The 14,653-nt window shown below is 41.2% G+C and overlaps 1 protein-coding gene and 1 non-coding gene across 2 annotated transcripts; one reads left to right on the top strand and one right to left on the bottom strand.

Annotated features, from left to right (window-relative positions):
- Window positions 1–1,126: 1,126 nt before the first annotated feature.
- On the bottom strand, window positions 1,127–9,704 carry hs6st2 (heparan sulfate 6-O-sulfotransferase 2). Its single transcript, XM_034181790.1, has 2 exons — window positions 8,827–9,704; window positions 1,127–2,499 (listed from the first exon to the last, which is right to left on the bottom strand). The coding sequence occupies exons 1-2, from the start codon at window positions 9,396–9,398 to the stop codon at window positions 1,683–1,685; spliced, it is 1,389 nt and encodes a 462-aa protein (XP_034037681.1). The 5' UTR covers window positions 9,399–9,704; the 3' UTR covers window positions 1,127–1,682.
- Window positions 9,705–9,890: 186 nt separating this feature from the next.
- trnaf-gaa lies at window positions 9,891–9,963 on the top strand. The gene has a single exon. It is a non-coding gene; the product is annotated as a tRNA-Phe (tRNA).
- The last annotated feature ends 4,690 nt before the right edge of the window (window positions 9,964–14,653 follow it).

Below are 14,653 nucleotides of genomic sequence, written 5' to 3'. Positions count from 1 at the left end.
GCAGATCAGAACTGAACCTGCTAACTACTAAACCACCTTTCTGTCAAAAAAAAAAAAAACAAACCAACTACTCAGGGGACAGAGGCATGAACACTTTCAAATCACCAGTATGGTATAGTTTTTGGATTGTATTGCATTAACAATAATCCCTATAATTTGTCTAATTATGAAAACAGTTAGTGTAATGGTTTTGTTAAATCCCTTGCATTGAAGCTGAAAGTCTACACTGTAAGAACATTTCAACTTCACTGTGGTGTACAAATGCAAAATTACAAAAAATGTCACTACCCAAATACTTGCACCTGACTACAAGTCCAACCCCCCCAGTTTAACATGGCAATTCAATAACATTATCTTTGATGTTCCTCAAAAAAAAAAAAAAAAAAAAAAAAAGCTATATAATGGGGACAAGCGGCATCAACGCAAAAAGCAACCACGCGTCTGCCTTCTGCTGTATTTTTAATAAATGCTTACTTGACAATGGATTTGTTGCAGGCACAGTTATCTGATAGAAATACCACACAAAAATGTACTAAATCAGAGAAGTAAGACTATTTTGGATTGTTTCAAAGTGGTTGCATTTTAAAAAGCAAATAGTTATTCCTCCTCAAACCTATGGAAAAAACAGCTAGGGAGACAGTTGAGTGAGGTACAGTTAATAGGGTCTGCTATAAAGAGAGATAATTTCCACAGAAATGTGCTAAATCAAAGAAACAAACCTTTCCTTTCTTACTGTTTAATATTGGTTATGTTTGCCCCCCCACATGCCAAAGCCAAAATGTGGTGGCCACCAAAAAAAAAAACCCCAACAAAAATAAATAAATAAATAAAATAACTGTTTGTTGTACTAAAGCCATCTTGTGAACCATTTCCAGTGACTATAACTAAGGATAAAAGAGGTACTTTTCATTTTAACAAAATAACAAACGTTCACACACTCAGACTGAAAAGGAGTTGAATTATTAACCAAACATAAAGCAATAGTTTCAACATTTAACAATTGGTGTAACATATCTCTCATTAAAAGTGCTCTTACGCCCTCTGCTGATGACAAAAAACTTGCAGTCTTCTCCATGCATGATGTGGAGAGAAAAAGAAATAAACCAGACAAATAGAAGACATCTTATTGAGAGTATAAACCTGTAATTCAGTAATTTCAAAATAATTCTGTATCAAAAAGAGTGAGGTTGGACACATTCAGGTATTTTTTACATGAACTTCTATGATACATGTTGATGTATCTACATAAAAAATAAATATAAAATAAAATACAGCATTTCCTCCAAAACACAATTTTAACAAATAAAAAAGGGTACTCATAATCAATAAAATACTTAAAATGTTTATCAACTCGCTTTTAACAAATATATTAAAGTCACATCACACAAATGTCCCGTCAGAGCCATTAACAGTCTCAAAGGCTTGAGTATTCAATGAAAAGCGTGTGATGATAACGAACTGGAAATGCAACAAATCAAAAATGAAACTGTGGCCCATACAATCAATATCAATAAATAAATGTGTAATTTACAACAGATCATGGTGGGAGAAAGACATCACTGGAAGGCATATACCAAGAGTAAACCAGAGAGGTTTGCAGTCAGCAAGGCAGAAGTTGGCACACTCAGAATTAAGACAGTTGGCACACTCAGAATTAAGACAGCGGCTCTCCTCTTTCCTCGTTACCACTGCTCCACATTGTCCATGTAGTCCTCCATGGTGCCATTCTCATCAAGATCCCACCAGTCTGGGAGCAACATATCTGACTCCACTGTGTCACGATCACTTTCTACCTCATCTGACACAGTGTGGCTGCTGGCCAAATGGGATGCTTCTGTTGGCTTCAGCAGCCTCACTCGCCTTGCTGCTAGCTTCCCTCGGAGCCGCCTTCTCTCTTGCTGTCGCCTCTCTCTGGCTTGCCTGTGCTCCTGCTGCCTGGCCACCTGGAAACGTTGCAGGAAAAGGTCACGGGCATACTCATACAGCTCCACGTCCCACTGGTTAAGATGGCGGATTCTCTGTTGGGTCTCTGACGGTACGTCAACACTGGAGGCGCGTGTGCCGTTGAGCTGTGTGAAGGGCGCAATGAACTCCAACTTGAAGGTACGCTCGAACAGGTACTGAGTTTTACGCTGGTACTCCGTCAACCCAAAGAAAGCCATGCCACGTAGGTTACGTTTGGCGCTATTCAGAAGGACGGCCCAACGATCTTCCTCACTCATGGCAGAGACATTGTAGCATCCCACCAGGCTGAGGTCAGCGAGCATACGAGTCTGCCGGTTGTTGGCGAGGTTGTAGGGGCAATCCATGAACTCCTGCAGGGAGCAACCTGACCAGTCATCTCCAGAATAGCAGCTTGGGAGTTCAGACAAAGTTGGTGCACGTCCATCACACACATGTAAGGAGGCCTTCCATGTGGCGCCGCGTTGCACGTGACGCCACTCACTCAGGTAACGTGACACTGGGTCTCTTAAGATGGTTATATAATAATAGTTCCGGCTGGCGAGAGAAACAGTCAGTCAGTCATTAATAAGTCAACTCAAAGACTGATTTCTTTGCAGTAGTCTATCTGAAACTTGAATCATAAACCAACACAGCAGCAGTTTAACAATAAGCAGACAGTTTATTCCAAATTAAATCAACCCATTAAAAAAACAGATTTGTTTCATCTTCATATATTCCGCACATTAGTAGCTCAATATGAAAAATCTCAAATATTAGGGTCATACTCCAAACAGTCTCCCCCTCCCCACAGAAAGCTCACAAAAAGGGGGGGGGGGGGCATCTTTTTGGCAATGATGGCTATTTTCCCACCAACTTCGAAGGACTATATCTCTAAAAATAACAGATGTTGCCTTGATTTTATTCAGGGGGTTTTCACCTGTGTCTTTAGTTCATTTTAAACAAACATTTCCTTGGTTATATATTTTTCAATTTATGGATGTTCAAAGAACAGTGTTCATTTAAATTTGAAAACAAAAATACATTTTCCACATACCCTGCCTGACATAGCTTGTCTCTGTTAAAATAAAAGGAATGTTTTGAAGGTACACCTTGATAATATTTTAATCCACCCTAAAGGATTTATAAGATTTATAAGAAGAAAACTGAGTCTGACCTTAAAAATGACCTTTTTAAGGGCAGTTAAGGGTCAGGAAAGAAAGGATTAATTTGGATTTTATTCGATCCTGATGTCATCTAACTGTAGGCCAGAAATAATTTTCAAAAGAACATTCCTCCCTGTCGAAATGTATTTATGCACTACTATCAGTACCTCAATGTTCAACATGCTGTAGGTACACAATATAAACATTCATGACAATACTGATATGGAAGAATCTCATTTCTACCACTTGTATCTGTGACCATGTTCTTTCAGTCATTACCCAAAGTTCATGACCATAAGATGAGGACAGTAGTGTAAACCGAGTGGTAAATCGAGTCTCGCCTCCTGGCTCAGGTTTAATAGTGTCTGTAGGTCCAAATCACCATTTGCAGTGTGTGTACGAGGTCTGTGAGAAAAGTATCGGCACTTTTTATTTTTTTCAAAAAACATATGGATTTGAATCACATGTGATTGCATCAGACAAGCTTGAACCTTCGTGCGCATGCGTTAGTTTTTTCATGCCTGTCGGTTGCGTCATTCGCCTGTGAGCAGGCTTTGTGTGAGCAGTGGTCCACCCCTCTCGTCGGATTTTTATTGCGAATACAACCCCTGGCAAAAATTATGGAATCACCGGCCTCGGAGGATGTTCATTCAGTTGTTTAATTTTGTAGAAAAAAAGCAGATCACAGACATGACACAAAACTAAAGTCATTTCAAATGGCAACTTTCTGGCTTTAAGAAACACTATAAGAAATAAAGAAAAAAAGATTGTGGCAGTTAGTAATGGTTACTTTTTTAGACCAAGCAGAGGAAAAAAATATGGAATCACTCAATTCTGAGGAAAAAATTATGGAATCACCCTGTAAATTTTCATCCCCAAAACTAACACCTGCATCATATCAGATCTGCTCGTTAGTCTGCATCTAAAAAGGAGTGAACACACCTTGGACAGCTGTTGCACCAAGTGGACTGACATGAATCATGGCTCCAACATGAGAGATGTCAATTGAAACAAAGGAGAGGATTATCAAACTCTTAAAAGAGAGTAAATCATCACACAATGTTGCAAAAGATATTGGTTGTTCACAGTCAGCTGTGTCTAAACTCTGGACCAAATACAAACAACATGGGAAGGTTGTTAAAGGCAAACATACTGGTAGACCAAGGAAGACAAAGCGTCAAGACAGAAAACTTAAAGCAATATGTCTCAAAAATCGAAAAATGTACAACAAAACAAATGAGGAACGAATGGGAGGAAACTGGAGTCAACGTCTGTAACCGAACTGTAAGAAACCGCCTAAAGGAAATGGGATTTACATACAGAAAAGTTAAACGAAAGGCATCATTAACACCTAAACAGAAAAAACAAGGTTACAATAGGCTAAGGAAAAGCAATTGTGGACTGTGGATGACTGGATGAAAGTCATATTCAGTGATGAATCTCAAATCTGCATTGGGCAAGGTGATGATGCTGGAACTTTTGTTTGGTGCCGTTCCAATGAGATTTATGAAGATGACTGCCTGAAGAGAACATGTAAATTTACACAGTCATTGATGATATGGGGCTGCATGTCAGGTAAAGGCACTGGGGAGATGGCTGTCATTACATCATCAATAAATGCACAAGTTTATGTTGATATTTTGGACAATTGAAAGGATGTTTGGGGATGATGAAATCATTTTTCAAGATGATAATGCATCTTGCCATAGAGCAAAAACTGCAAAAACATTCCTTGCAAAAAGACACATAGGGTCAATGTCATGGCATAGGGTCAATGTCAATGAGCAGATCTGATTTGATGCAGGTGTTAATTTGGGGGATGAAAATTTACAGGGTGATTCCATAATTTTTTCCTCAGAATTGAGTGATTCCATATTTTTTCCTCTGCTTGGTCTAAAAAAGTAACCGTTACTGACTGCCACAATCTTTTTTTCTTGATTTCTTATAGTGTTTCTTAAAGCCAGAAAGTTGCCATTTGAAATGACTTTAGTTTTGTGTCATGTCTGTGATCTGCTTTTTTTCTACAAAATTAAACAACTGAATGAACATCCTCTGAGGCCGGTGATTCCATAATTTTTGCCAGGGGTTGTAAATGTCTGAATGATTTGGAGCTTTGCTGCATCAGTTTTTTTCCAGAAACTGTGAGAGACCTCCAGGTGGACACCGTTCAGAAAATTAATATGGCTTTCAGGGACGATTTTATGGGGATTATACAGATTAAGGAGTGTTACTGCCGCTTTAAGGACGGCCCACAACTCCTGAGAGCGTGGCGCGCTCCCAGCGCCGATCGACATGCTCAAACAACTAGATCATTTCCAACGTGAAGGCTTTGTTGATCAGGGACCTCGTCTGACTTTCACAAAAAGGCAGGAGATGTGGACATCAGCACTTTTTTGAAACATTCCACTGTTACAGGAGTTTTTTTTCATGGAAAGAAACGCGGAGGGACGCGCCATGGAGCCGTTCATTACGTGGCACAAAACCACCTCCGTGTTGGTTTCACAGGACGGCTTTCAGGTGGATTTCAGTTGGATTCCGGTTGCTTTTCAGTCGTGTGATTATCCGATTGTGACTGTGCATGAGCTGGACATGCCCCAACATGTCCTGGAAGACTTCATCACGGCGTTGCTTTGCGCCATGCGGCTCCACCGCGACACGCGGAACTCCTCCGCACGTCTGTCTTAAAGTGCTGATGTCCACGTCTTTTCACAATTCCTGTGCTAGTCAGACTACATACCGGATCAAGACAGCGTCCAGTTTAGAAATGAACGGCACATTCCACTGTTACAGGAGTTTTTGTCATGGAAACAGGAGCGGCTCCACAGCTCCTCCATGGCGCAAAGCAACGCCGTGATGAAGTCTTCCAGGACATGTTGGGGCATGTCCAGCTCATGCACAATCTCAATCGGATAATCACACGACTGAAAAGCAAACGGAATCCATCTGAAATCCACCTGAAAGCCGTCACGTGAGACCAACACGGAGGTGGTTTTGTGCCGCCTAATGAACGGCTCCGTGGCGCATCCCTCCGCTCCTCTTTCCATGAAAAATATTCCTGTAACAGTGGAATGTGCCGAAAAAAGTGCTGATGTCCACGTCTCCTGCCTTTTTGTGAAAGTCAGACGAGGTCCCAGATCAACAAAGCCTTCATGTTGGAAATGATCTGGTTGTTTAAGCATGTCGATCGGCGCTGGGAGCGCGCCACGCTCTCAGCAGTTGTGGGCCGTCCTTAAAGCGGCAGTAACACTCCTTAATCTGTATAATCCCCATAAAATCATCCCTGAAAGCCATATTAATTTTCCGAACGGTGTCCACCTGGAGGTCTCTCACAGTTTCTGGAAAAAAAATTGATGCAGCAAAGCTCCAAATCGTTCAGACATTTATTCTAGAGGTGCACCGATCAGGATTTTTTAGGCGAATCACAGATCACTGAAATTTTGATCGGCCGATACCGATCAAGTACATATTTGGATCATGCCCAAAATAATAATAAATTAATATATAAACAAAAATAAATTTAAGAAATATTACAATTTGAAAACAAATGCACCCGAACGTGATGACAGCTGCAAATGCGTAATGCTAACTTTTAATATTGAAAATGCCATAGACATGCTAACACGTTAGCATCGCTCCCGTTTTGAAGTTATACAATACATCTATCAACTGTTTCAGAAGACCATAACAGGTCGGTTTAACATAGAAAAGGTAAATAATACTCACAGACATATGCTCTTTAGGGTTTTAGCGGGGGAAAATTAAGCGAAAGAAAGAAAGTATAAACAAAGCAACAGGCTCGAAACATTGCTTCAATCTGCAAACCACTGGTTCGATTGGTTCAAGGTTCAGAGCAAAGCCGCGCTGCAGAAAAGCTGATCACGGACCCGCTGCAGGGTCTGTAATCAATGTAGAGAAATTATCATTTTCCTGACAAACACACCAAGCGCTCCCTGCGCTACTGCCTGCACTGTTGTGATCGGTCCTTTTGATTGGCGCATTTTGCTGATCACCGATCAAGACGTGATTGGCTGATAATGATCGGTGGCCGATCGATTGGTGCACCTCTAATTTATTCGCAATAAAAATCTGACGAGAGGGGTGGACCACTGCTCACACAAAGCCTGCTCACAGGCAAATGACGCAACCAACAGGCGTGAAAAAACTCACGCATGCGCACGAAGGTTCAAGCTTGTCTGATGCAATCACACGTGATTCAAATCCATATGGTTTTTGAAAAAAATAAAAAGGTCCGATACTTTTCTCACAGACCTCGTATATATATATATATATATATATATATATATATATATATATACACAGAAAGAATGAATGACCGAAAGAACGAGATCGCGAGTACAAGCAGCCGAGATGAGTTTCCTCCGCAGGGTGGCTGGGCGCTCCCTTAGAGATAGGGTGAGGAGCTCGGTCACTCGGGAGGAGCTCGGAGTCGAGCCATTGCTCCTCCACGTTGAAAGGAGCCAGTTGAGGTGACTCTGGCATCTTTTCCGGATGCCCCCTGGACGCCTCGCTGGAGAGGTGTTCCGGGCACGTCCCATCGAGAGGAGGCCCCGGGGAAGACCCAGGACACGCTGAAGGGACTACGTCTCTCGGCTGGCTTGGGAATGCCTTGGGGTTCCCCCGGAGGAGCTGGAGGAGGTGTGTGTGGATCGGGAGGTCTGGGCAGCTTTGCTTGAGCTGCTTCCCCGCGACCAGACTCCAGATAAAGTGGAAGAAAATGGATGGATGGATACACTTGTGGAGTTCCACACCTGTTTATGATTGGTGTTACCATAAAAGACGTCATTTCATGAATAGCCTTACACACTGAGGAAGACCTAGTTGAAACGCGTCCGTGCTCCTGATCCTGTTGCCTTGCCATGAGTCATTAAAACCTTTAAGAAAGACACTTGAGTGTTGCTGGCTTTATTTTTATATTGACTTGGTTTTTGATCCGTGCACCTCCACTCCTGGTCCCTGTGAGTGCTCGGTTTTCCTCTGCTTTAACTTTTGTTGTTGCCTTTTTGGTAGTTTGTTATTCCCATTCCTGATTGTTATCAATTGGACTCCCAACTACTGCGGTTCACAGCACTATGGTTCAAAGGGTACATAGTGAAGTCACAACACTTCAAAATCACCCCAGACCAGGTGAAGTCACCCCACTCTAGTAACACAATATTTCAATTCTGATATATTCATGAATAAGTTATTTATACACACCAGTGGCATAATACACTGTTCTTACTCAAGTTTTGTGAGTGAGATGTTTTAAGGTGGGGAACGTAACTGTCAGGTAAAAAAGCCCATTGATGGGAGAAGCAGGGGGCACTGCACAGTTCTACACATCACACTGGCAGGTCCCTAACTTTAAACTAGTCATTCTTAATTACTTAATAAATAAGCATGGGTAGCTGGAGTGGGGTGACTTCACTCGCTACCGGTTCAAAGTACTGTTGTATGTACAAAGTACAACACGGATTAACAATACATTATATTGTGTATGTTCAGTGTGACCTTCTGTCCTTATAGGAGAAATACACTCTTGATCCCAACCACCAGCTACAGCCTCACATTAACGTTAACAGGGGAATCTGGTGGTAGAAAAGTAAAGACTAAAATGTTTTTGCACTAGACATCTGACAGATTACAGGTGATTACTTTGTGTTCTGATCCTGAGACAGTCCATCACAGGCTTCTTTGTACCCTTCCCTCCTTCACTAACCTGGGTATGTTGCTGGAAGCTTCAATCGAGTCCATGCGTGACGGGACGCAGCGGGTCAGCTCGGTCCAGTCCGCATGAAGGCCGCAGCTCCAGCCGGTGGAGAAACGGGAGAAGAGCCAAGTTTCTTTTTTACCAGGTCTGTAGCAGGTACATTTCTTCTGACCTGCGTGACACTCACAGGGTCTTTCCAGCTGAATGTTCCGCACCAGGTGTCGGCCGAAAGTCGTGCCGCCGGTTTTCTGAATGTGCAGGAAAACGATGACGTCGTCACCTTTGATGTTAAAGTCTACAACGCGGTTTAAGTCGGCTTTGGTGAAGTTGAACCGAGGTACGAAGCGGACCAGCGCGCCGTCTTCAGCAATATATGGATCTTTTAGACGGCCGTCTTGGATCTGATCTGCTCCGATCTGGGATCCAGTTCCTCTACCTGCATTAAACCAGGATCCCAGTTTGTGCAGAGTCTTACACTCAGACCTGCTCGGACACACATACTGAATCATAATGATGCCAAAGACTAACACCATGACCAGGACGATCAGGAACCGGTGGTTGCTGCTGGATTTCTCATCCATGTTCCCGGAACAAAACCATCCCTCAGGCGGTCCGAACCCACCGCCCGAGGAATTAACAAGAAGGATGCTAGCCAGCTAACGTTAGCTTACCACATTCCGCTCAGGCAAAACCAAACATAAATTATCGCTGTAATACCCGCTAAGTCGTCGTAGAAAATTCAGTTTATTGCGACAAAGCTGCTACATTGTCAAACGGCATTGTTATTGCGAATAATAAAAGGCGACCACCTTCTTTCTGCCAACAATCTCAATTAATGACTCTTCATCTTTCACCAACGACGATTTTTGACCTCATTTTCCCAGCAGCCACTGCGGTAGAAATAGGAGGGATATGACGTCACACTTGAACAGCAGTTAGTACAAGTCGAAGAAAATGTTTAAAGTTTTGAGCAAGTGTTACGAACGAGACAGACATAAATAATTTTTTACTTTTAAGACACCTACTCGCTAATGTATGATACTTGTAGATCAAGATGACACCATGTTATTGCCGCCGAAATAGCTCAGTTGGGAGAGCGTTAGACTGAAGATCTAAAGGTCCCTGGTTCGATCCCGGGTTTCGGCATTTTGGAATTGATTGATTGATATATACAAGACCCATTATTACTTTTTCATTTCAAAAATAGGATTAACAAAGTCATGAAACTAAAATTCTTTAACCCATCGTGACTTGCAATGTGAATGTCAACAGTGTTTGAACAATAATATAAAGATGAGAACCACTGTGACTTACCATGTTCTCTCTTAATGAAGTGTTTTTTTGTGGCTCAAATCATTTAAGCCTTTGAGGTCCTACCTGTAAGTACTCAGAAAAAAATAAAAAGAAAATTTTAAAGTCATTATTCCTTTTATTTTGGACAATGCATGGAAATAAGGCACATCAATTTCATATGTAATATTCAAATTTGCCAAATTTATAGTAAACAAAACCCACATTTTGCACAAATGGTGTCAAGAGTATTAAAATATTGTTGCTCATCTACAGAATGGAATAAATTATAGAGATTGCCAAAAAAAAAAAAACATTGAGTGGGCAAACTAGAGCTCACCAAAATTACAGAAAACCTTTTTAAATTTTTATTTATTTTTATTTTTTTATTTTTTTTAACAAAACACGCATAGTCTACTGTGTCTTAAAATGTCCAGATGTGTTCTTTTCTCAAAGAGGGAACTTAAAAAAAAATCATCCCAAGGCTGTTAATAAATTACTGAAAATCAAAAGAAACATGAATTTCTGAAGGTAAGCATTAGAAAACAGAATCACCATGGGAGTTCCAGCTTTTGGGTTTTTTAAATGTTGTTATTGTGGTTCATGTTAGTTTAGCAGTGTTGTTAGTGTTATTGATATATTGTGCTTTTGTAGTTCAGTTGGTTTAGTCAGTTTAGTTAAGTGTCATGTTGCCGTTACCATGAGTGAAAAGTGTATTGCTTTTGATGACTTCTGCCACCTTCTCTCTGTTTCTGCATGTCTAAAAATAGAAGCACATGCTTGCGGCAGAATGCGGAAAAGCTGTGCGTGCATGTGTGCGTAACTGTGTGGCCAACTGAAGGCACACCTGTGCAATAATCATGCTGTCTCATCAGCATCTGATATGCCACACCTGTGAGGTGGGATGGATTATCTCCGCAAAGAAGAAGTGCTCACGAACACAGATTTAGACAGATTTGTGAACAATATTTGAGAAAAATAGGTATTTTGTGTATATAGAAAATGTTTTAGATCTTTGAGTTCAGCTTATGAAAAATGGGAAACAACAAACAAATGTGTTTTGTTTATATTTTTGTTTTGATTTTGTGTATATATTAATATTTAGAAGTAAAGGACATGGTCTTAATTTAGCTCTTGCATGCAGTTTGAGGTTTTCTTTGTACCTGAAGAATATCCTTGCAGAACTCTGTATCCAGGATTTGTCTCATGTTTCCTAATCATTCTGATGGAGGGCCCCATACCTCTGCTAAACAATATAATTGATTCTATCACTGATTTATATATTTGGAGCCATGTCTTAATGGGACTTTGGATTTGAACTTAACGGTTGAAGGCATAAAAAGCCACAAGCTTGCAGTGTTATTTGTATGTAGGTTTCTAATTTTGACAACCAATTTGTTATTTTTATGTGTTGATTTGATGACATCAAGGTCTTGCCCCTTATACCAGTTTCTGTTAGTTTATAAATTAATCCCTCATGTCAGATTGAGGCATAGATTTAGACTTTCTTTTGATTTACATATTTATGTGTGTTTTTAGGTTGAAGAAGGCTGGCTGTTCTGTAGTTTGACTGTAATCCAGTCTGACTCTTGCTGAAGGTGCTGTGTTCAGTGAGGAAGTGTATTATTACTGAATTTAGGATGCTGCCAAATAACCTTCTCATCTTACTCATGTATAATCTGTATAATTATTCAGATTGAATTTGTTCTTATTTGAAAGCAATTGTGGTCATATTGTCTCTGTGGTGAAATCCGGTTAGTGTGTTTGGCTGTTAACTGAAATGTTGGTGGTTCGAGGCCACGCAGGTGTTATTATTTTTTCAATGTATTAAATCTAACCTTATATACCTAGCAAAATACATGCACAAAAGTGAGTGCATAATAAAAACGCAATAATGCATCTATTTTGCAAAAGGCACAAACAGCTGAGAGGAGAAACGTCATCAGCTGCATTTCTCATTACAGGAGATTAACACTCAAAGTAAGATGTCTGTAATTATACAGAAGTGGCCTCACAGCGGTAGCAGGGTGACTTAGTGTTCAGCACTGTTGCCTTGCATCACGAAGGTCATGACTTCAATTCCCACCTTCTGCCTTTCCGTGTGGAGTTTGCATCAACCCAGTCTCATGGCAGTTCATGAGACTGGGTTACGAAAAGTACATTAATCTATGTGTTCGTGACAGGGAGTATGAAAATGTGTCATTTTTTTGTAACGGGGGCACAAGTTTATTTTGTGACAGGGGCACAAAATGTGGGGTAAAAGGGGTGATCTGGGGGGGGGTCATGGTTAATGTTTTGGGAGGGTACACACTTACGCTATGGTTACGGTTAGAGTTAGGAGAAGGGGAAGATTATAAATAGCAAAATAATAAAACTGTATCACGAAAAATGTGCACTTTTCGTGATGGGGGCCCAAAACACAAAACAAAACAAAAAAAAAACGTGAGACTGGGCTGGTTCTCCCCGCATTTGCGTGGGTGCTCTGGCTTCCTCTCACATGCAGGTTAGGTGGATTGGAGACGGGTGCAAATCTATTTGTTTGTCGATGTGTGACCCTACGACTGACTGGCATCCTGTCCAGGGATGTCAGCAGGGGACCTACCTGCTGACATAGGCTGTAGCCCTACTGTGACCCTTAATTGGTGCAAGTAGTATAGAAAATGGATCTTTAACTGGTGTAAGCAGGATAGAAAATGGATGGACCGTCTCAAACCGCTGATTTGAATGGATTGTGGGAGGTCTTCTGTAACCAGACCCTGAAAGTTGGTGGGGAGTGAAACAGTCTTTCTCAATCTGTTCAGCGACCAGAACAGTCTGGCTCCATGTCCAAGAAGCCAAGCACCGATTGCATTTTATCTGTGCGAGTATTCATAGAATGCAAGAATGAATATCAGCAGCGTTTCTTTGCAGCCTGTGTGGATCCAATAGTCAGACGTGTATCTGTACATTGTAAAAGTGTTGGGAAAAAGCTTATGGAGTCATGAAGTCACTGAACAGAGGTGGTCCAGGTCTTTAGGGTCCTGGTGCTGCCTGCCTTACTGTGAGATTGGGAGACTTGGACGCTAACCAGTGACATAAGGTGAGAAGTGGAAGTCTTTGGTACTTGGTTTCTTCAGAGGATCCTTTATTGGGTGCCAGTAGATGGACCATTTCTCTTCTGGGATGGTTGCCATCCACTGCCTAAGGTGGTTCTGTGGGGTTGTGGATGCAGTGAAGTGCAACACCAGCACATCCTCACAGACTTGACTTGACCTGGTCTCACACAATGCAGGTATTTTGGCTACTAACGTCTAACAAGCAACATATGTTAGTGCACATAGACCATGCACTGACTGTAGGCTTTACGTAAACAATTCAACTTTCACGCAACATCAAATATTCAAATGAGCAAAATCTGTAATAAACTAAAGTCTTTGCATTTTACTCTTCTGTGTCTTTAGTATTAAAATTATTGTTGTTCATTTGCAAAATAAATGATTGAGACTGAAATTAAAAATTGAGTGGATAAAGTGGTTTATATCGCCATTCAAAAAGCTTTGAAGGTATGTGTTGGTAAATGGGGCCCCCTACAGGCGCAATCCTAACATTGCATTTGGCGGCGCACCAAAAATACTGGAATGGAAAATTCCACTTAAGACAAATTCGTGGTTGTTTCAGCCTCAGGACTATTTGGTCGAGGGGGCTGTTTCCTCTGTCCATCTCTTGGCAGGCAGGGCCACTGTTTTTGTTATGGCTCCAGAATTTGATGCATCTTTTTTTTTAATTAAGTAAAGGATATTGGCTGCCTGCATGCAGTTTGAGGGTTTTTTTGTACCTGAAGAAGACTCTTGCACAACTGTGTATCCAGGATTTGTCCCATGTTTCCTAAACATGTTGTTCTAAGGGGCCCCATATCTCTGCTAAACAATGTATACTGAACAAAAAATATAAACACAACACGTTTGTTTTTGCTCCCATTTTTCATGAGCTGAACTCAAAGATCTAAGACATTTTCTATATACACAAAATACCTATTTTTCTCAAATATTGTTCACAAATCTGTCTAAATCTGTGTTCGTGAGCACTTCCTCTTTGCAGAGATAATCTATCCCACTTCACAGGTGTGGCATATCAAGATGCTGATTAGAGAGCATGATTATTGCACGTGTGCCTTAGGCTGGCCACTTACAAATGTTTAGTTTTATCACACAGCACAATGCCACAGATGTCGCAGTTTTTGAGGGAGCGTGCAATTGGCATGCTGACTGCAGGAATGTCCACCAGACCTGATGCCCATGAACTGAATGTTAATTTCTTTACCATAAGCTGTTTCCAAAGGCATTTCAAAGAATTTGGCAGTACATCAAACTGGCCTCATAACTGCAGACCACATGTAACCACACCAGCCCAGGACCTCCACATCCAGCATGTTCACCTCCAAGATCATCTGAGACCAGCCACCCAGACAGCTGCTGCAACAATCGGTTTGCAGAACCAAATAATTTCTGCAGAAAACTGCCAGAAACCGTCTCAGGGAAGCTCATCTGTATGCTCATCGTCCTAATCA

Source organism: Thalassophryne amazonica, chromosome 11, assembly GCF_902500255.1.
Source record: "Thalassophryne amazonica chromosome 11, fThaAma1.1, whole genome shotgun sequence".
In the NCBI taxonomy this organism is placed as follows: domain Eukaryota; kingdom Metazoa; phylum Chordata; class Actinopteri; order Batrachoidiformes; family Batrachoididae; genus Thalassophryne; species Thalassophryne amazonica.
This window is presented reverse-complemented; position numbering and strand designations above follow the sequence as displayed.